Source organism: Anopheles darlingi, chromosome 2 (genome assembly GCF_943734745.1).
Source record: "Anopheles darlingi chromosome 2, idAnoDarlMG_H_01, whole genome shotgun sequence".
NCBI lineage: Eukaryota > Metazoa > Arthropoda > Insecta > Diptera > Culicidae > Anopheles > Anopheles darlingi.
The window spans coordinates 7,487,045-7,508,994 of record NC_064874.1 but is presented as its reverse complement, the minus strand read 5'-3'; the positions used below and the strand labels follow the sequence as shown (position 1 = coordinate 7,508,994).

Here is a 21,950-nt window from a genome sequence, read left to right as displayed (position 1 = left end):
TTTCCGGAAAACGCTTCGGGAGTTTGTGTGCTCCCTTCAGTAGTGCTGAACCTGAACGGAGCGTCGTCCCCGAAGGGTGTTTCCTAGAAGCGACTCCCGCAGAGAGAGAAAAAAGTCTCGCACGGCGCGCACTCGCTTGTCATCGTCAAACGTCAAAAACGCGACCTGCGGAAGAAGAAGCGTTCTGTGTCCTCGTCGTCGTTCGTCGCCGTTTCCTTGCCGCAAATTTACTCAACGCGAACGACACGCGCTTTCCTTCGACACTCCAAACCACCAACTTCCATCGGCAACCGGGCGGAAGTACCGTGGCCATCGCGAACGTAACCCTTCCGAGGAGCGCGCCTCGTGCTGGGAAAGGCTACCCAAGGAGAACAGCCGCCGCGCAGCGTGCCCTTTTCCGTCGTCGTCTCTCGTCTACGTTCCCCCGCGATTCCGCGCGGTTTCGACCCGTCCGTTCGACCTTTCTCGCGCGAACTATGCACGGTGTGCAGCGGAGTGGGGGTAAGCAAGCGAAGTAATCCAAGTAGTCCTTGGCGGAACGGTGACAGCAGCAGCAGAAACAGAGGAAGAAACGGGAGCGAGACGCGCGCCTCGCAGTTCCGGAAGAGGTTAAAGTACGGAAAATTGGCTGTTGTGAGTGCGTGTGTGCGTACGAGCGCGTGTGTGTGTGCGCCTGTGTGTCGCAATGTTCTCTCGCGACGGCCGCGGAGAGATGAAGGCACCGGTGACACCGGTCGCGGCAACGAAGGCAGCAGCAGCGACGACGGCGGCAGCGGCTGCGGCGACGGCGACGGCGGCTAGTGACGCACGCCGTAACGCGAACCGTTCGCGGATGCCGTCACCGATAGCAGGTGGTGGGGGACTAAGCCGTACGCTCAGCACACCACCGATAGCAGAATCGACACACATCGGCAGCTTTAGCCCTGGGCCGTCTTCCGGATCCAGCAACAAGCATCCGGGTGCACTCGGTCGCGGAGGAAGCGTCCGGGGCGATCTTTGGAACGGTACTGGCAACATCAGCATCGGCAACACCAGCGGACAGTTTAAACGCAAACCCACCTCACCGCTGTCGAACAGCAGGACGCTGTTCAAGAGCAGCGGCAATCTGTCCATCTTTGGCCGTGCAAATTCGCAGTAAGTACCAGCGTCGCGCTCTTGCTCGCGCCTCTTGCTCTTCTTTTTCTTTTTCTTATCATCCTGTTCCGCTTCGTTGCAGAATCTTCACCGACGCCCAGAGTCCGGGATTGGTGAATCGATTGGTACGGTACAGTGAGCGCAGTGCGCAGTCCGGTGGTGCGATGAATCGCTCGCAATCGCTCTCGAGCGTGTACAGCAAACCGGGCCAGTTCCCAGTGGTGCATCTGCGCAAGCAGGAACTACGGTACGGGCTGGGCGGTGGCGCTAGCCACCTTGGTTCCGGTTCCTCCGGAGGAATACGCCGACGGGGTGGTAACTTCAGTGCGATACGCATACCACCGCCGGATATGTCGCTGTTTCAGGTTAACAAGCGAAGCAGTATCCTGCGTACCGGATCATTGCTCATACCGGCCAGTGCGGAGACTCACGAGACGTCGACGACCGGAGGTAACAGCAGCAGTAGTAGCAGCACCACCACGCTCTTCGGTGGTGGAGGACGTGGCGTTAAGTCATCGACTAATGAGGCCGATGCGATGGAGAATCGTGTTATCACGCCCTGTGCGGAACTGGAGGCAACACCAACGCGCAGTGTGCTCGATGCGCTGAAGGAGATCTCCCGGAAGCGTATCAACAGTGAGGAGCTGGACGCGGATCGGATCAAGAAGCAGTGCAAGGAACTGTCGGAGCTGGATTCCGCCGGCAGTGGACCACCGTCATCGTCATCGACGGGTGCCGTCGCCACCGGTACCTTTGGTCTCGCGACAAAGCGTAGCCGCGATCCGGGCAGTCCATCGTCACCATCAACACTCGATGGTGGAGCAGGAGGTAGCGGTGCCAGTGGCACCACAGTTGCCGTGGGAAGCTCTGGAAGCTATCTTGGGCTAGGTGGGTTGGCACCCGGTGAGCTGCAGGTTTCCAAGAAGCGGTTCTGCTCGAAGAACAATGACATCCTGAGTTCGCTCAGCTCGAGCATCTCATCCTCACACACACCGAACCGATACCGTATTGCGGTACCGCGGATGGACCATCGTCTGGCCATGGTTGGTTCACCATCCATTTCGTTCTCGAACTCCTCGATACTCGGTTCGATGCCGAGCACCTCTTCGACACCGATTGCAGAAGCGATTCAGGAGCTGGCAGCCAAGGAGCTAGCGACACGCAATGATAGAGAGACAGCCGCAAGCCAGAGGGCCATTAAATCAGCTTCATATGTGCAGCAGCAGCAGCAGCAGCCATCGTGGAAGCAGAAAACACCACCGAGCGAGAGGCAAACGGTATCGGAACCGCAAGGAAGAACGCAGCCAAAGATAACGCTCTTCAATCGGCCTTACGAAACGTCGACCACCAAGAAGCTGCCCGTGTCCTCGCTTGCCACGACAACTAGCGATGGTGAGGAGGACGAGCATGGCGAGAGTAGCGGTAGGGTGCAGTTCGTAAAACCTAAAGAACGGATGTCTCCGCTCGGTGTGAAATCGGGAGCTAGCGGTGGTGTTGGTGGTGCGGCCGGTACCGGTAGTAACAGTGATCCATTGAAGAAACCGCCGGCCTCGAAGCTTTCCGTTATGCTAAAATGTTTGAGTGGCGATCTGGGTGAGGAAGATGAAGAGGAAGAGGAGGAGGATGAGGAGCAGCAGCAGCAGCAGACAGTACGCGAGTCACCGAAAACACCGAAACCTCAGCCACAGGCAACACAGGCGGTCGCTCCGTCGGGATTGCCGAAGTCTTCCTTCACCTTTGGCGGTCTGGCGAGTGCTAAGGATACGGTTGATGCAACCTCGAAGATCACTGGAGCCTCTACCGAAGCTACAAAGACCACGAGCAAGGACGAAACGGTAGCCAAGGGTCCTTCGACGGTTGGTAGTGGTATTGCGGCACTGATCAACAATCCGATCAAGGATGCTGGATTGGGAAAGATCGTTCAACCGGAGATTAAAGAAACCAGTGGCACCGCAGCAGAGAAGCCAAAGAGCGCTGCTCCAGCTGCTGCTTCTGCTCCGGCTGTTGCCTTTACATTTGGTATCCCCGCAGCCACGACCACGACCAGCTCAGGAGCTGCAGCGACCACCGTATCGAACACTACGGACACCGCAAACAAGACCACATTGACCTCTGCGACGTTCAAGGCACCGGAAGGTGGTGCAGCAGCAGCATTGCCATCGGCACCGGCTGCACCATTTACATTCGGAACACCATTGAAGCAACCTGCTAGCAGCAGCACTGCATCGAGCTCCACGGTGACGAGTCCGTCGACAAACTTCATCTCATTCTCTCCAGCTCCAACAGCGCCGACAGCAGCAGCAGCAGCAGCAGGTGGTTTCGGTGGCACTACATTTGGAGGAGCCTTGGCAAAGGCAGCATCTCCGGTGGTACAGTTTGGTGCAGGTAATGCCACCACAACCACCAGCACCACGGCATCCGGAACAGAAAAGACGACAGCTGCTGCTCCGATTTTCAGCTTCGGTGCTGTTTCCAGCCCTGCTGCGTCGGTGGCCACATCTAGCACCATTGCAAGTCCTTCTTCCGTTCCTTCCTTTGGTGCTGGTAGTACATTCAGTGCTTTCAAGTCTCCGGCAGCACCAGCAGTACCGGCAGCACCGGCTGGCACGCCAACTGCACCAGCAGCGGCTACATTCAGCTTTGGATCGGTGGCCACTGCTTCGTCAGCATCAACGGCAGCCAGCAGCACCACTAGCAGCAGCAGCAGCATTCTTCCGCCAGTGTTTGGTTCGTTGAGTAGCGGCAACACAGCAAGTACGGCGGCACAAGCAGCACCTACGCCAGGTAGCACGTTCACTTTCGGAAGTGCCCTCAAGACGAGTAACGCCACATCAGCTACGCCAGCAGCGGCGACGGCTGCACCAGCCACAGGAGCATTTACATTTGGAGCTGCCGCCCTGGCACCGACGACTACGGCCGCATCAGCACCGGCAGTTGCGGCACCAGCTTCGTCGACGACAACGTCGACATTCCCAACTTTCGGTGGCACCACAACAGCGCAGCAACCGTTCACATTTGGTGGAGCAGCGGCCGCTGCGCCTGCGGCACCAACGAACCTGTTCGCCTCGGCCGCCAGCAACAACAACAACACCTCAAACACACCGGCAACGGCGACGACAAACCTGTTCGGTGCCACGCTTGCCTCCTCCCCAAAGACCACAACCGAAAGCTCAGCATCGTCGGCGGCGGCGTCGCCTAACCTTTTCGGGACTCCAGCGCAACCATCGGCCCCGGCCAGTGGATCCGTCTTTGGTAGATTAGCGCCAGCTGCTGCGTCAGCTACTGGCACGAATGGTGCGAACAGCAACAGCAACACTCCGGCGGCTCCAGGCGTGTTTAGCTTCGGTGCTGTTAAGCCATCCACCGGAACACCATCGGCAGGAGGATCAGTAGCAGCAGCCCCATCACTAGCTACGAATGGACAGAACATCTTCGGTGCAGCAGCTGCACAGTCTGGTGCCCCAGGCGGTGGTGTTACGGGTGGATTGTTCACTTTCGGTGCCACACAGCAGAACACGGCACAGTCCCAAGCCCCACAGAATGCCACCGGAGGTGTGCCAACGTTTGGTAGTGGATTGCCATCGAGCAATCCATTGGCAGGACAGCCGACGGCGGTGGCGGCCAACAAACCGTTCACGTTCGGTTCGACGGCTGCAGCGAAACCTCCGACAGCCGTTGGTGTTTCCGCGTCACCTTCACCAGCACAGACGGCCACCCCGGGAACCGGTATCTTTGGTCAACCACAACAACAACAGCAACAACAAGCGCCATCGCCATTCGGTGCCAGTTCGCAACAACAGTCGTCGGTTCCAGCGTTCGGATCGCCAGTCTTTGGAGGCACTGCCGGTGCTACGAATACCGCCGCCCCAACACAGACCACCGGAACCATCTTCGGTCAGGCAGCGCAGGTTAACGGTGGCACGACGAACGGACCGAACACGGCTGGTAATTTGTTCACGTTCGGTGCCAAGACACCAGTCGCTTCATCGACACCGGCTGTCGGTACTACATTCGGTGCACCGGCCAACAGCAACACCTTTGGATCGGTAGCCACCGGTGGTCTTTCGAATGGTCTTGGCCAGCAGCAACAGCAGCAGCAACAGCAACAGACAAACAAACCGTTCACCTTCGGTGCACAAGCGAGTGCTCCGACCGCGGTAACGGCACAGCCAGGACAAGTACAGGCTACAAGTACCGGTGGGTTCAACTTCAATCTTGGCTCGAACGTGGCACCCGTCGCCAAACCGTTCTCCTTCACCGCTGGTGCCGCCAATAGCGCAGCCTCACCGCCGGTCTTTGGTGCCCCGGCAGCAGTTGCACCAACGGTCAATGCCGGCTCTCCATTCACGTTCGGTGCAGCAGCGAACAATAATAACAACGCTGGAATAGGACAACCGGCAAGCAACGCTTCCGCAGCACCATTTACCTTCGGTTCCACACAGCAGCCGCAGCAGCAGCAGCAGCAGCAGCCAAATGCCGCTTCACCGTTTAGCTTCTCCGCGGGCAATGTGGCCACCGTTGCACCGCAACCACAACAGCATCAGCAGCAGCAGCAGCCAGGAGTCGCGGCACCATTCACCTTCAATGCCGGTGGTGGTGGTGGAGGAGCCTTTGGAGCGGCTCCGGTCTTCGGTGCACCGGCCGGTATACCTACATTCAGCATCGGTACCAGCTCGACACCGAACGGACCGACCGCCGGTCAGCGACGCATCAAAACCGCCACCCGGCGCATCAAGTGACCGTAAGCGATGATCGATTGCGCTCGCCACGGATCGGCGTGAGGCCGGCGTTTTGTAAATTTCATCCGTCGAAACGGAAGGGGGAAGAAAGCAGAAAAGAAGGGAGAAGCAGCAACGCGTGTGTATGTGTTTTTGTGCAGGACAGGGCAGGGCAGGGCAGGGCAGGGCAAGGCAAGGCAAGGACAAACTTCTTCGGAAATCCGGTCACGCGCGCGACCTTCTGTTTCGTGTGTTACGTTTTCACATCTTTTCTAGATTATCTGTGTAGATGAAAACTTCCGTATCATCCCACTCCTCCCACCCCATTTCTGTCTATCTTCCTCCCCACCCTCGCTTGGTGTAAAGGTCTGTCCTCCTTCTACTAGCATATTTTGGATGGATATTTTTATACGTTAAGTCTTTTCCTACTGGCGTGCGTCCGTCTTATGGCACATAGGATGGAGCCATCTACGGTGCTCCTTGTGGGTCCCTGGAGTTTCCTTCACACTGACACACCACGTACACGCAGGCACAGACGGGCTCACTCTATCCCACTCCCGATTGTTAGTTACATTTAAACATATAAAAATATATTGAAAAAAAAAGATACGATGAAAACGCGAAAACACACGAATTACACACAATAATGGCCGAAGCAGCAACCCTTTGTATAGGACAGGAGAAATTAGGATAAATAAAGTCAATATTCATTCAGAAGTGGATTGGGGATTTTTTTCTTTCCTATAAGGTTAGTAGTAAAGATTGACTGGAAAACGAACAACATTTTTTGGAATGAGTTTTTGGTTTATTTCGGTAAATGGCGCCGACAATACTTTTCTGGTAGACAGGGAATTCCCGCCTACTGGGATTGCTGAGCCTTCCGCTTTGCGCAACCCTTAATGATCCGCTGGAAGTTCCACTGCAGAACCAACCCAATTAATCGGAGTGGTCCGAGAAGGTAGAACTGGGCAAAGCACAGCAGTGGCCCCTTCCATGGTGCCATCCCGACACACAAAATGCTCAGTATCCAGCTTTCCAGACCCAGGATCGAGAAGAAGGAACCCTTGAGCGCATCCTGCACGATCCGGCGACCAACATCCTCCGGTTTGGCGAGCCCACCCGAACCGGAAATGATTTTCGTTTCCTCCGGTTTGCTGCGGTTCTCGTTCTCGAATCCGGGCGTATCGGTGTCGGCGGGTAGAGCAAGCGTAACGGTAACGCCGCGGTGTCGTGCCTCCATGGCGATCGTTTCTGCGAGACCACGCAGCGCAAACTTGGATGCAGCGTACGCACCGTACCCGTACACGCCCATCAAAGCAGCCTGCGAAGCGGTGATGACGATAATACCATCTCCGGCCGCCTTCATCTTTGGCAGTACGTGGCGTGTCGGATAGTAAGTTCCGAAGTAGTTCACATCCATCAACCGGTGCGCATCGGCGATGGCCGTATCCTCGACCGTGCCGCAGATTGCCATACCGGCACAGTTAACCAGCATGTAGATCGGTCCCACATCGCCTTCCAGCTCATCCAGCGTCTTGGCGACCGTTTCGTAGCTTTTCGAGAGATTCAGCGAACGGAACTGTAGCTTCTGGGTGTCACGAACGCGCCACTTTTCCAGCTCTTCGAGGGCTTTTTCTGGAGAAACGGAGAAAGCAAACCATCATTACGGAGGGATCCTGCGAGCAGGATTCTAGTGGATGCTTACCGAGGAGCGGTACGTTGCGGGCGATCACCGTTACGTGGGCACCGAGGCGGACACATTCCACGGCCGCCCACAGGCCGATTCCGCTGGAACCGCCCGTAACGACGACGTGCTTACCCTTGATGAGGCGTGATTTGCGGGTGAGGAAGAAGAAAATCAATCCGTGCACGAGGGCGATGCCGGCCAGGGTGAGTACAATTTCGGTGGTATGATTCATCGTGTGCCGTTCCTTCTGCTATCTTATCGGCTACTACAGCCACGTGTCTCAATGCTCTGTGCCTCTGAGCGGATGTTCCGGATGCGAGTTGGACAGATTATCTGTTCAGGGTGCAATGTGTTCCGGCTATCCGTAATCCGCAGGAGATCTCGCCGTGATGATCGCTGAAAGCAGAAACCGATCGTTAGTGCAACATCTTTCACGGTAAGGATCTCCAAATCTCCGGCGCACCCAAGTTTATCAGTGGGAGTTGCAAATGATGCTAACCGATGCTCTAATCACCTTTGTCCTTATCACTAAACACACGATAAAAACTAAAAATGTTTAAAATTCTTAATTTCGGCTGTTTACGTCGATTCCATCGATGCGCGCGTTTAGCAGGCCGTGTTCGGCGCTCGAAATCGCGCAATTTCGAAAAGCGCGGAAATTTTCTTCTTCTACTTTTTTTCGCAAATTTTCGTCTTTTTTTCTTCTTCTCCCCAGGGTTGTAGCCCAGTTTGGATTTGTTGGCCACGCGAGAAGCGCCAAAATCCCACCGTGCCCTCGCTTCAACCCTGGATTGCCGCTTTCCTCCGCGCCGTCCGTGCCGTCCGCGCGTGTGCTCCGTGAAATCGCAGTAAAAATGGGAAATTGTGAGCTCTTTTCAGCAATTTCGTGGTGATATCAACAAATAGAAGCCGTTTGCATCGTCCGTCGTCGTTTGCGTTGGAAAAGTAAGCCCGAAAAGTGCAAAAGTCGGGGAGAACCGCGACAAAAAGCAGCGCGTATAGATTATTTGTTCGGGGTGAAATCGGTGAAAAGTTTGCATCGTTTTGGTGTTGTCGCTCCAAAATCCCGCACAAACCCGATACACCAAGAAGCGGCCACGGCTAAAGTGAGTTTTTGGGGCTGAAAACGGCCTCGCTCCCAAAGAAGGGCGCCCTCCGCGCGGTTCCAGCCCGAAAGTCATTCCGGATTCCTTCGCTGACGACGGAGAACGAAAAACGGTGGTGGCGTGGCGCCGAACGCCGAAAAAAGTTGCTCCGCAGGGCTCGGCTGGGCGTGTAAATCCTTTTGCCAGCTCGCCAGATCGTCGGAGTGACCTCGGATCTGCAATCCCAGCAGCAACGCAAAGTGCCCTTCCAGGAGCGAGCGGACGGGGTCAAGAACTTCCCTGTCCAGCGAGTGAACCCGCGGCGAAGAATCTTCACGGCGACGACGACGACGACACACCTTTCTGCCCCCGTGCTCCCTGCGTCGTCGAGCTTCAATCAAATCCGGAATCCTCCAGCTCCAGCATATGGCCCCGAAATTTACTTAAGCAAATCCCTCTTTCAACTTAATTAGAAACCTATCGCCTTCATTGTCTAGTATGTTTTGTTGTTTCCGTATTATCACGCCTCGCCTGCTCTCGGGACGCTGGCCGGGCTGGCCGGGGGAGACCCTTCTTCCGCGAACCGTGGCGTATGGAAAGGGAAATCCCTTTCACGCCGTCCCACTTCCGGCTACCAAGTTAGTGAGGCCCTCGGCGCGTAATGTCTAGCAAACAAGTGTTAACGTTCCACCCAGTGCCCACCGGCTGGTTATTACTCTAATCAATAGTCATTCGCAGAAGAAGGGCACTCCAGTGAGCGAAACGCCTTTTCGCTGATAACGAAAGTAAACAAACGGTTCGATAATAAGTGTAAATCAACAAACGAATTAGCGTATTTGCATCGCGCACCCATAAACGGACCGCCCCGCGGTCCGTAATTTGTTTAATGAAAAGTATGGATAACAAAATTAATTTTATTCCCTTTTTTGATTGCAGTATCGAGTGATTAGCGATTAGCGAGTGTGGTGAAGAGTTTACGCTGGGTCTACCCTTTGGAGGCGTCGATTGTGCAAAAATAGGGCGCGAGTGGGGTTGTGGGTGAAATCAAAATAAGAAATTAGAGCATCAACCCCGCAACAGCTTTAGTAAGCGCTGGGAAAATTGTTGCTCTTCCTTGTGCATTTCCTCTCGTGCCGTGGCTATCGGCGGTGGGTGCCACATGAATCATAACGAAACGACGAAACGAAAAGTGAATTAAAGTGCAACAAAAAAGCCCAGTGCTATTGAGGGAAGAGAGAGAGAGAGAGAGAGAGAGAGAGAGCGTGGGTGGGTGGATGCATTTCCATCCTTAGCGCCAGGTGTGAAAAAAGAGTTGTCCATAAGGTGCATCGTGGTTCCCGATCCGAAGCCCGTGTTCCGTTCCGGCGACCTTTTATCGAGCCATCGAGATATTGAGAATACAACGCAGCACCCCAAAAAGGTAAGTGGTCCCGGTCATCGTCTCGTCTTCCTTATTCCTGAGGCTAAATTCTATTATTAGATCCGCGAGAAATGGTAGCGACACACACAAGCTGTCTGTCGTCTGCCACTTTTGCCAAACACTCAAAGCGGGTCTTTTGCGCGTCTTTTTGAGAAGATGGTCACTTAGATTTGCTTTTATTCGTGGATTCTTTTCGAATTCGTGGACCGAACTGCTGCTTGTTCTTGGCTTATTAAGCCCGGAAGTGTTTGTACGGACATCGTATCTCTGTCACTCACTCTGTCCCTGCGCCGCAATTAACGAGGCCTTATTGTTGTCGCACATTTTCGGACTAGAAGCAACAGCAGCACACAACACAATTACCGGAAATCGATCTGCCATTTCCGTGCACGCTCTCCTCGTGCGCCTCCAATTACACGCCCAGACAGACCAGCGGCGGACCAGCGGGACCAGCGGGACCAGCGGGACCAGTCAGTCAGAATTACTCGAGCAGGGCAAAAGTTTTTGGCGAACCGTGTGCCTAGAACGGGGAGCGACGAGGTGAATGACTGCGGTAGCCAAGAGCGTATCGCTGTTAGTTCTCAGAAGCAACGTGCCAACCCAAGAACACAAAACACCCCCCCACCCCGGTTCGGTAAGGTGTCAGCACGCAAAAGGGCTAACCCGTGCAGTGCGCAATTGCACAATGCACCGAAGTGCAATATGACACGGGGGCTCTCTAGCTGTACGAAAGTGCAAAGCATAGCAGAACTGTTTCCCTTTTTACCGAGCAGCCGCCTTTTTGGCCCTCAAAGGGGTAGACTGGGGAGAATGTCTTGAAAATGAAAATAAAACTATTTTTAGGAGCGCAGCGAAAGGGGGGAAGAGGTTTTTTGAGAATGATGGATCCCCCTGGCCATCATTTGCGCCATCCTTACTAGAATGCGTCACTGCGTCAACTCTCGGAGAGCCGGTGGTGATTGAATTTGATTCTATTTTAGCTTCATTAAGATCATAAACGGAAGCTTACCGGGAGGAAGAATCTCAGCCGCGCGAAAAGGTGGTCAGTTGGTTATTTAAATTTTGATTCCTACACCCCTCCGGTACGAATAGCATCAATCATTGTATTTTGTAAGCTTCCTGGCTTCAGCATTCGGTGGCTCTCGACAGATTATTCAAATTTCCATCCAAGTCGACCGCCACGCTGTGTTACCTCTTCGGACATCGAAATGCGAACAAAACATTCAAATGCTGCTGCTTCCAGCGCATAAATCCATCTTCATTCGTTGGAACCCCCAGCCCCCAGTACACGGGGTGGTCCCCGGGAAAGGTAAATCGTAATAATGGGCAGCTATTTTTGGGCAAACCGTCTCTCGACGCCCTCCTCGAGTGGGTTTGCGACACTCCGAGAGCGGGACGAGAAAAAGGGAGACACCTAGATTGTCCTGGACTGGGACTCGGACTCGGCCTATCATCGCCGTCATCATCATTACCGGAGCACCGGGAGCATCATCTGGAGGTGGTCTGGATGGATGTCGTCCCACAGCATATGACCATAAATTGCACTCAAGGCATCACCACCAGCAGCAGCAGCACCACCACCACTTATTGGAGTCACCTTTTTCCACTTCGAAAGATAGATCGAAGGCGGCAGACGAAACCAACACACGGTTCCACGGTCAAACACCACGATTCGGTTGGTCGGTTTGGTCGGAGAGGGGGGCCCATAGCAAGCAAGCATAACAAACACCCCCTTGGCCCCTAGCACCCCCCGGTGAACGCGTGGTGGCCATGGCCAGGCGTCTGACTCGTTGCTCTAGTTTGAATTGAGCCAAACCTAATCCCAAGATCTGGACCAGGAGCGCCCGCTGGTTGGAGCGAGGAGTTGAAATTTGCATAAAATTGATACTTGGTTTCCCCACAAGCCCCCGTGTTCGGTTTGGTGGATCATCAGCACACACACACGTTGGCTTCTACTGCGGGGGCTGCGCTTTAATGCTCATCGGGGAAGCAGATATCGGGGAAATTGGATGATCAATTTATTTCTAGCTGGGTACCGCTGGCCTCCAACACCACCGCCCACGTGTCGGGCTACGAGCTGCTATATGTTGCATATGTTGGCACGCTCCAGCGCGACGGGTCCGCGTTCTGGGCTATCGATGACACACCCGGTCCGGTCTCTACGTTCGCTTGTTGCGTGACAGATTGCCTTTACCGCTAATATCCCCGTGGCCATGGTCAGATCGATAAGAATGCGAGAAATCCTGACGATATTTCGAGGAGTTGCTGTTATTTGTGGCGGCGATTATTGGTTTGCCGCACGCGGGCATGTCGCACGTTGTTCGAAATCGAAATAGATTTTAATCAACTCAACCACAAAGGTGTGCCTTTGAGCGTGTGACACATTTCTTTTGGGTTATTCGCCTGTTTCTGGAGCATACCTATGCTCCATCACGCGTATGCTGACGCTGACGGTTTGTCTATTTAAGCATCCTGAGCAACAGCCACACCAATCAGCCTACGTCAGCGTCGCTATGTCTACGTCATAAAACGCGGGCATGCGACGATGCGCCGAACGCCGAAATTAGCTGTTATCAGAGCAAACACGTAGCCTCCTCCCAACTCGTTTGCTGAAATCGATAAAATGCGGCCAAAGGTATCTCGGCGAGTGACAAGCAAGCACAGGGGGTGGCTACGGTCGGTCCAATTAATTACCAATCTTTCCGACACAAAAGACCCATTCTTATCTTAGTAAACACAGCACGCGGACCATGAGTAGGCTGTGCCGAAAAAGGCACAAGACACCCCCACACACTCGTAAAGAGCCCAAAAAGCTCATGCGGGAAGGGGGGGAGTATAGCACCCGAAATGGGGGGGCAGAGCGGCCACTGTAGGTGCCAACAGCACGCGTGAGCAGTCGTCACGCGCCACGAGATCACGTTCTAGATGCTTCAAGAAGTTCGGTTCCAGGCTCTTCCGGTTCTTTTGGTGGGCACTCTTTGTTGGTATCATGTTGCTGCTGGGGGTGGGAAAAAGGATACCGACTCTTCTCGTTCTCTCTCGGTCACTCACATTCGTTACAGCAGGCCGTTGACCATTGGATGTGTTTTGGTTTTTTTAAAATTTATTTCTTTTGCGCTAAATGGGAAAATATGTTTTCGTTTCCATGTTTTCACGAAACGTCTTGGAGTACTTGATGAGTACGAACACTGGGAATGCTTTTTTCGATTTTTAGTATAAATTTAGTTTTAGTTTAGTTTTTCTGTATTGCGTTTTCGCCTCAACGGAGCACTAAAATTGTCACTAAAAATAGTGCCTGCTTTAATGAACTATCAGCGACGGTGGTGGATAGCGCCATTCAATGAATGAATGAACGCGCCTGTCGTGAAGGCAATTTGCGACTCATCGACCCAGGCACACATACACAGCAGCGGGTGCGCTGCATGATATCGACTCCAATTATCGATCCAGTCTCCCAACCAAGGTATAAATAGAGCGCGAATGCTCCACTCGCACACCAAAAGGCCACTAAAAACACCAAAAAATATGCTCCCTCCCCCCCCGGTCCCGGTACGCTCGAGTAAAATACTGCAGCATACATTCCAGGTCATTCCAGCTTCCAGACAGGCTTTTCGGTAGACAGTTCTCGGCGTTCTCCTTCTCTCTCTCACTCTGGCGGCTTAATATTCACCCCCCCTCGCATTTGCGTGCCAATTTACCGCTACTCCTAAACCCATGCGTGCGTGTATGCACAACAAGGTGTGTGTGTGTATGTGATGGTGGTTAGTAGCTAATAACGTAAATGTCGCGAGTTTGCCACTCCCTGTGGTGTGGAGTCGTCGTCGCTGCGAACCAGATTCTGCGCTGCGAAAATCCACCACCTACGCGCAGTCATTGCCTCCCATTCAATCGTTATCAGGAGACCAGCACAGTCACACACACACACGTGCCCGTGTGTATGGCTACAGTCTGTGGAGTCTGGAGTTTTCCGGGGGTTCTGGCCTTTGGGCTTCGGATTACTTCGTCTCCCGTGGTGGCCTTCGTAGTAGTAGTAGTAGTAGTAGTGGTTGGTAGTAGCAGTAGTACAGTAGCGAGTGTAGCTCGGTGTCATTACTACCTCTCGCAGGATTCGGAGCAGCAGCAGCAGACGATCCGAGCACATGCGCACTTGTCCGTTCCCGTACGCAGCTCGCAGCATGCTTCGATGCTCGAACTCCCAGCATCGTCGCTGCACACGTAGGCCACCTCCATGGTCACCTGTAGTGATCAGAAAATGAAAATTGGGAAAATTTCCAGCATCGGGGACACGTTTTTTGGAAATATCTTACCTGGCTCGATTGCAGATGGTTCCCAGGATGTTGCAGCATATGATAAGGCATGCTCTGCTCCATTGCTCCATCAGCCTCACCATTGACAGCTGCACGTTGGCTCTCTCATCTCTCTCGCTGTCTCTCTTCCTCACCCTCTCTCTCTCTATATATATATCTCTCTCTCTCTCTATCTCTCTCTGATCGAACGCACCAAGTCGTGCGAAAGGATGCATCGCAGCATGCTGCACGGTGCGGCCGGTAGCTTGTTCCCGGACACTCGCTCGGACCATGTGCATATCCGTGCATCGAAGCGAATCAATGGAACATTCTCGAATGAGCAGAGGGAGAGAGAGACAAGAGAGAGAGAGAGAGAGAGAGAGAAAGACAGGTTCTGGAGGGTTCTCGTGGAAAGGGGGAGGGCGGTCACCGCGATGCACCGACCCAGCAGAATGCAGCATAAATTTGGCGCATATGTCTGGTGCTGTGCGTACGATGCGTTTTTGGCGTACTCGCATAACGTACGCACGATACACACTCGCACACATCGATGACGATGACGCACGTAATGGTGCTGCGTAGTCATTATCCTCGCCACCGTTCCTGTTCCATTCGTGTATATCCGGGGTCAAACCCCGGGACCGGTGTTCTGGGTTTTGCGTGACCGGCGTAAAATAGAATGAAGCCAAGGCATCCCGGATGCCCAGCGACAATTGCGCAAATGCAGTCCGCACAGACAGATGGAGAGAGAGAGAGAGAGAGGACCTTGTCCCCGAGCCCCACGGGCTTGCAGTCTGAACTGGGCAGCAGCTGGCGTTTAGGGAACAACCTGCAATGACCGTTTCCGGGGCTCATCGAACCATGACGCGCACGTGTGTGTGTCAACCGATGGGGGGGGGGGGGGGGGGGCTAGGGCCCTTCCATCCATTGTCGTTATTATCATCGGTAGCATCATCATCCGTGATCAGCGCGGCGGCATCGGGTGCATCAGCAATTTGTTTCGCAAACTATGCACCACCGGTCGGTGAAGGCGATGATTGTGTCGTCTGTAATGAGTGTATTTCATCGACGACGAGGCCCGACGAGGAATCGGGCGCGCTGCATATTGTGTTTTTGTACGCCATCGACATCATGCTGGCAAGATTCGCAAACACGATTACAGCTTGCAGTAGTGCATTGAAAATGGTCAAATGAAATGAAACTATTTGTATTAAAATTTCAATTTTATGCCGTTACTACGATTATATGCACCAAGCATACGGCGTACATTGGAACTTGAGAAGAAGCGAATGCACCCATTTCCTTCGTTCGTTCTGAAACATCCTTCGCTGGACAGGTTTTTGCAGCAAAAGAACCAGCTTTGCCGATCCCAGTTACGTTACGTGTTTTTCGACCGGAAATGGTTATCTTTTGGGGGCCGTCGCGTCGAAACATGCAAATGGAAATGGTGCGAAATGGTAGTTGGAAAACGAGGTTAAAACTAACGACACTTCGCGTTCGCACCGCTTCGTCTAATTACTATCCATTAAACGCCTGGCAAGGGACCAGTGGATGCCCGGGGCTGGGGCTAATGAAATCATCTGGAAACGGTATTTAGGCTTAACATCGTTGGTTCGCGTCCGCTGCTGGAGCTGGCTAATATTGGCTTGCGGTGGAATGCGTTTCGCATTAATTAAGTATTGATTTGGCATTTCATGTGCTGCTCTTATGTCAGCAGACCCTCCTCCGGGGGGGGAGGTTGGGTTGATAGACAGTGATCAAAGCGATAGCCTGTTTTCAATTAGCCATTAATGATGATAACAACAAGGTCACAGTGAGTTGTCCCTTTGATGTGATTTCGATGATTTATTGTTGATTGGTTGTTCTGGCGCTCTCGTGCCACAGTGTGTCAGCTTGAAGTTGATGTCCTCAGTAGAGTCATTGTCGCGATAAATGTAGCAGCCAAACTTTGGTTCTATGTTCGCTATTTGATCAAGTGGTACGGTTTTTTTTTATACTATTTGCAACCAGGAAAGTCAATATTTGTGTTTTCTGTTTAGTGAAAAAGTTCAACAGATTGCTATTGACGTGGGAAATGAATAATTGGAAGACTCTCGATAACTGATAAAAGTGTAGATGTTTGATATCTGAAGTTGTACTGATTATTCTTCCAATGAGTAACGCGAATTGTTTCTAGGGAACTGACGTCTATATTTCGCCATTAGAAACTGCGAAGGACGTTGACTGCGCCACGAAGGAGCATAGCATGGAAAATTCGAGTTTTGTTTTGGGGGAAAATGGTGCGTCAACCTTAAAATGAGTCACTTCTGCAGAAATATACATTTTCTTGAAAGGTTCTCGGATCGACACTTATCCAGAAGTTATCCAGATGATTAGCGGAGTATCTCGTAACCATTTTGGTAACAGAGTTACTAGTAGTATTGCTTTTACATCTTCAGCTTTTATAGAATTCAGATTCTGCTTTTGAAGTACTTGTAGTTCAGAATTGATGTTATCGAGGAATTATCCCTCTAGGGTTTATCATATACGGATGTAGTTACTTAATGTCTAGCATCTAATTTTCAAGACAAACGTTTTCAAACTGTAATCAAGCAGAAAATTGATAAGTTGGTAAAGGACTGGGCATATTGTTAATTTATGTACATAAATTAACAATATACCATTCCACATTGAGACCAATCAGTACTTTGCCTTGCCTTTAAGGCCCCTACAAATCATCTACTGGTACTCCTTCATGTGTTGAAGTTACAATCGATAATCAATTGTGAGTTTGAAGCACTCTTTATTAATCAATTGATGGCTTTGAGGGGTTTGGGGTTTTTCAATTAATACCATCCTTGCCCTCCTCTTTGCCATTTGCTCTGTCGGATCCATAAACCACAACCTCGCGTCTACCAAAGAAAGACACTCACGTCGTACATGCTTGGCGTGCCCTCCATTCTTCCCGAAGTGCAGTTCTCTCCGCACAAAGCGATCGGATCTTGTCGGAATTGAAAATTACCCCCTTTTTTCTTTGAATAGAGCAGTGCGCACTCTTCAGCAGACGTGCGAACGTGCGTGATTCATCGTTCGGGTTCCACCATAGAACCACCACATAGTCTACGAGAACCAGTGTGAATCATGGAAATGGTTTCCTTTTTGTTGTTTTTTTTTTGTTATAAGTTTGTTTTAAAAATAAATCTCAGATCACGACTACGCGGGGACTACGGGCGCACGCACTGACGAGCGGGGTATGCATATGACCATCGCTGTGGCGTTCGCAGTTCCTCACTCCCCCCAACCCAATTCCCGGACTGACTGCTCTTTTATTGTTCCGGTCTCAAGTGGACCGATAGAAAAAAAAGGGGTTGTTCTTTCGTGGTTTGTTCGAGGAACAACCGCACAAAGCACCGGAAGTACACGTTACAGCGAGGTCCGCGTAGAAGGGAAGAGATGCCAAGAGGGCGTGCTGACTTCACACCCACCCACCCACCCAACCTCCCGGTTCTTTGAACTAAAAATCACGTGGCTAGGGGGAAAGCATCGGTTTTCATCGCAGTTCTCGAGTACTTCTCGCTACATCTTGACGGCGCACATCGACCAGCTGACTCAGCATTCTAGCAAATCGAAAAACGATTCTTCTTCTTCCCCGGAATGCGCTATCCCTTTAACGGTTTGGCCACGTTCCCGCTATAGTTGAATTGATCACAAACGCAACAACAATAACAACACAGCAACAACAGCAGCAGCAGCTTCAGGAGTCATGATCAGCGATTGCTTTGGATGAAATTGCTGACATGTGTGCAGGCGTGTGTGTTGTGTCTGTGTGCGCTGCACTCGCTGTTCACGTTGTTAACGCACATGTCCTTGACACTTTTCCAGTTGAGTGAGCTGTCTTTTCGCACTTCTGCGAAATGGCGCGTCTTGTCCGTGGCGACGCGCTCCGCACAGCGGACAGGCTCTTGACAGACGGATGCAAATTGGCAGAACCTCGCCCGGACTGCTGGCCGACTAAGCCTGGGGGGGAGGGAAGGCTATATAATTGCAGTTATAAATCATGTGCGCCGCGAGAAAATGGCGGAATAATGCGATGCGAACTGTATGTTTGTTTCTCGTGCACCGAATACGCTGTGCGCCACTCTTTTAATTATGCTGCCTCATAATGACGAATTGCTCGCCTTTTTTAATTACTCTCCCCTCTTCATTGATCAAACACACCCAAAAAATGTGCAACGATTTTTCCAGAAAGAAAAAAAGTCTGGAAATGCTGCTACTGCTGCTGGATGGATGGTTAATAATTCTTTCCTTCTTCTCGCTTTCTCTTTCCAGGTACGTCGCCGTCGCCGTTGTCGGGTTTTTATGGGGCACAACCTTTTCTCCGTGGTTTGCCAAATGCCGCCGTTTTCGATTAGCAGAAGCAACATTTCGGGCGTTTTCTCTTTTTTTTTTTTGGCTGCCGTTGTCGTGTTAGTACCTCAAATCGCGCCCGGATCGGGCACGCGCACGCCCGTTTTGCGGGTAAGTTTGGCGGCACCCAAACACCAGATGCCTCAACATATTGCCCTCAATGACACATACCGTGGGGGCTCTGGGGAAATTGGACATTGAAATTATTGGCTCATTATTGGCGATCTTTTTGGTGTATGGTGGTTGCATTGTAAGTGAGGTTTGCGTCGCAACATAATTGCACTCTGAATACCATTTGCACTACTGTCCTCACCGTCCCCTCCTAGGCCTTTTTACAGGTGACCGAGTAGCGCAGTAAAGTGTATTCCGCGTGGTCCCCACCCCCTTGCCCCTGCGTCTTCTCTTTGCTCCACGTGCCACGTGATCTGCGTTGCTCGTTCGCTCTCGCTCGGTCGGCCTTCGGCAGGCCTGTTTTGGTTTGGAGCTCGAGCTACTCGAACCTCTGGCGGCTTGGGGCAGCAACCGAGCCGAGGCGAGCCGCGTTGCGTTGCGTTTTTCGCAGCCAACAATCCGGTCGGTGACGTCACAAGTGTGTGGTGAGCAGCATCAGCCAGCCAGCCAGCCAGCCAGCCAGCCAGCATGTGCCGTGGTCATTGCCGCTGCCACCAAAGAGAGGGGTAAATAGCGGGCAAACGAGCGCGTCATCATCATCATCATCATCAACGGTGGTGGTGCCACGCATCGCACCTGAACCAGTGCTTGGTGTTGGTGTGATCGTGATCGTGGCAGGTGAACCTACCTCCCCCTTCAACCCTTCCTCAAACTGTCCCCCCTTTGGGGAATGAACCACCAAATGAACCAACAAGAACTGCGCGAAACAAACAAAACAGATCGCGATCGCGCGTGCACGTGTGAGGGAGAAGGAGAGAGAGAGAGAGAGAGAGAGATGGATCGCCGGGACGAATTGCCGGTTTGGTGATAGGAACACCCCAGTGGGGGGGGAGGTTGGGGTTGTTCTGGAATTTTAATTCACTGCGCCCTTCCCTTACCTTCGCGCGCTCTCTTTCTCTCTCTCTCTCTCTGTCTGTCTCTCGCGCGCACACCTCACTGTTGCTGCTGATGCTGTTGGTCGCCGCCATCGCAGAAACGCAAAAGAATGTGTGTCGCGCGACGCACACCACACTGGACGCTGGTTGGAGTTGGCTTTGGTGAAGCGCGAAAGGCGAAGGTGACAATGCGCGGTGGCGGCGACCTCGAGAAATCCCCGAAAAAGGTGTCCCAACGTCTTCCTAACACCGGGCGATGATGATCGAGGTCGTTATTTCAATCTGCGTTTCCATGCTGCTACGATCTGTTGTAGAAAGCTCAGTAGTAGCAGCAGCAGCAGCATGGTAAAGCTAGGGAAGAACGATGGGTTTAAGTTGTTGGATTTGATAAGATATTTTTGAATTCGAGAAGTTCTTCGATTCTGGTAATCCGATAGAAGGGCGCCCCCTAAGTAAATGTACGCAAAAAGTCGGTTTGGTTTAATTTTTATTTGATTTCAAAATGGGTTTAAAATTGCTAAAAGTACTTCATTTATTTATCAAACACGCTCAACTTCAGGGATCTTCTAAAGAAGTTCTTAGAATTGATAGCAGCGTCATTAAATTCTTTCAATAGAATTACTGCGATTGCTGGTCGGCTTCAATCAGCATTTCTTTGCACAACTATGTTACTCACTAGAGTGTCCTATCATTGGATAGCGTCATAGGATTCTATGCGAATGTGATGACACATCATGCTAAGCGATGAATTCTTCTGACTCAAAATATTCCATTTAACAGTTGTCAACTGCTGCTACACATGTGGTCTGCGAGCATCTGCTCGCATAGTTTATCATGGATAGGATCGCTGTATGTCAGGGTCACAGCATCGACGCCACGAGATCGACCACAGCGAATACCGGAACTGCGACGAACACGATGGCGAGTGACGATTTCAACGATAGTGTCGTTGTCGCTGGTTGAAGGTCAGACATAGATGGTCCTACACCAAGTTGCAACCCACGCTGTATCGAACGGCGTTGGTGTCGGTGTTAAGCCTTAACTAGCGAACGCACTCCATTCGACTCCAAACTTCACCAAACGAACGCATTTCTAGCGTAGAGTGGAACGAAGTAGCATTAAATGTGGATACGCCAGCAAAAAAAACAACAAAATGTCATCTGGAAATGAGAATTATTAGCAAGAAGTGGTTTCATTTCCACGGTTTTCTCCATCCAAGGGATGGTGTTGCACATGGGAAGTATATGACCAGGAAGGGCCGTAACTTCAAACGGATGTCTGTGCGAGAAGTACTTCTAGGAGTACCGGTACTCTGTGTACGGGGCAGACCGCCAGAAGAACAGAACGCGAGTAATGATTCGCGTTACTGCCGGCGATGCCGCGGAATCGGTGATCATGATGATGGTAAAGGGAAATTGTTTTCGTATTGTGTTTTGATCTAATTTGACGCAGCATGAGTTAGTGGTTTTTCATTCCCTTTGGTATGTCCGTGGACTGGAGGAGGAGGGAAGGCATCTATACGACCTTGGTGTACCATCAAGGTATAGGAAATAACTTAAGTTGATTTCGTTTTTTTTTAAATATGTAAATATATCCTGCAGTGTCTTTAGTACGGATCTGTTTATATTTTAAAAACATTTCGTCATCTTGTAAGCAGCCGGCTACCGGCTCAGAGCCCTGGCCGCGCTCCAGCGAAACGCTCTCTCAGTGGCCGATGCGAGAGATGGCGACGCAATCGGATCACGACTCAGCCAAGAGCGCGCCTCTCAGCATTGAGTACGTGTGCGCGGTTTGTGGCGACCAAACCGAAAGGGTTAACTCACGCTTTACTTTTGCTTGCGCGAGACGCCAACGAGTGGGAGAGTATGCTCGCGGTGGCTCTCCGATTGTGGCTCACCGTTTGTCAGCCACTTGTTTACAGTCAGTGGCGTAAGTAAAAGCTCAGCTTTAGTTTTTTGCTCTATTTTCGACATTACTTTGGAATTTTTGGATCAAAAAGGAGAAGTGTTTAGATTTTATAGACATTTATTTACAACGTCAATACAACTGAATTTATGCTGGATCTGCTTCGATTAGTGGACTAAGGAAATGAAAATAACATGGCGGGCACCTAAACCATGTAAACAAAAGACCTATCAAAGATTTAGTGAGGACAACTGCTTTTTGACAGTCACCAATATTTTTTACA

General features: G+C 51.8%; 3 protein-coding genes across 3 annotated transcripts in view; 2 read left to right on the top strand and 1 right to left on the bottom strand.

Moving 5' to 3' along the window:
- The window catches only part of LOC125951134 (uncharacterized protein CG45076-like), a 271,537-nt gene that overhangs the window by 8,226 nt on the left and 241,361 nt on the right, over nucleotides 1-21,950 (top strand). The window lies entirely within an intron of this gene.
- Nucleotides 159-6,624, top strand: LOC125951092 (mucin-19). The gene is made up of 2 exons (XM_049679642.1): nucleotides 159-1,134; nucleotides 1,217-6,624. The coding sequence occupies exons 1-2, from the start codon at nucleotides 686-688 to the stop codon at nucleotides 5,871-5,873; spliced, it is 5,106 nt and encodes a 1,701-aa protein (XP_049535599.1). The 5' UTR covers nucleotides 159-685; the 3' UTR covers nucleotides 5,874-6,624.
- On the bottom strand, nucleotides 6,644-8,130 carry LOC125951191 (3-ketodihydrosphingosine reductase). The gene is made up of 3 exons (XM_049679852.1): nucleotides 8,003-8,130; nucleotides 7,558-7,935; nucleotides 6,644-7,487 (listed from the first exon to the last, which is right to left on the bottom strand). The coding sequence occupies exons 2-3, from the start codon at nucleotides 7,769-7,771 to the stop codon at nucleotides 6,712-6,714; spliced, it is 990 nt and encodes a 329-aa protein (XP_049535809.1). The 5' UTR covers nucleotides 7,772-7,935; nucleotides 8,003-8,130; the 3' UTR covers nucleotides 6,644-6,711.

Excerpts from the sequence above, each read along its gene's own strand:
- LOC125951092 (XM_049679642.1), top strand. The coding sequence starts at position 686 with ATGTTCTCTCGCGACGGCCGCGGAGAGATGAAGGCACCGGTGACACCG. Across the intron at positions 1,135-1,216 it reads TTTGGCCGTGCAAATTCGCA|AATCTTCACCGACGCCCAGA; the intron begins GTAAGTACCAGC and ends GCTTCGTTGCAG.
- LOC125951191 (XM_049679852.1), bottom strand. The coding sequence starts at position 7,771 with ATGAATCATACCACCGAAATTGTACTCACCCTGGCCGGCATCGCCCTC. Across the intron at positions 7,488-7,557 it reads CCGCAACGTACCGCTCCTCG|AAAAAGCCCTCGAAGAGCTG; the intron begins GTAAGCATCCAC and ends CCGTTTCTCCAG.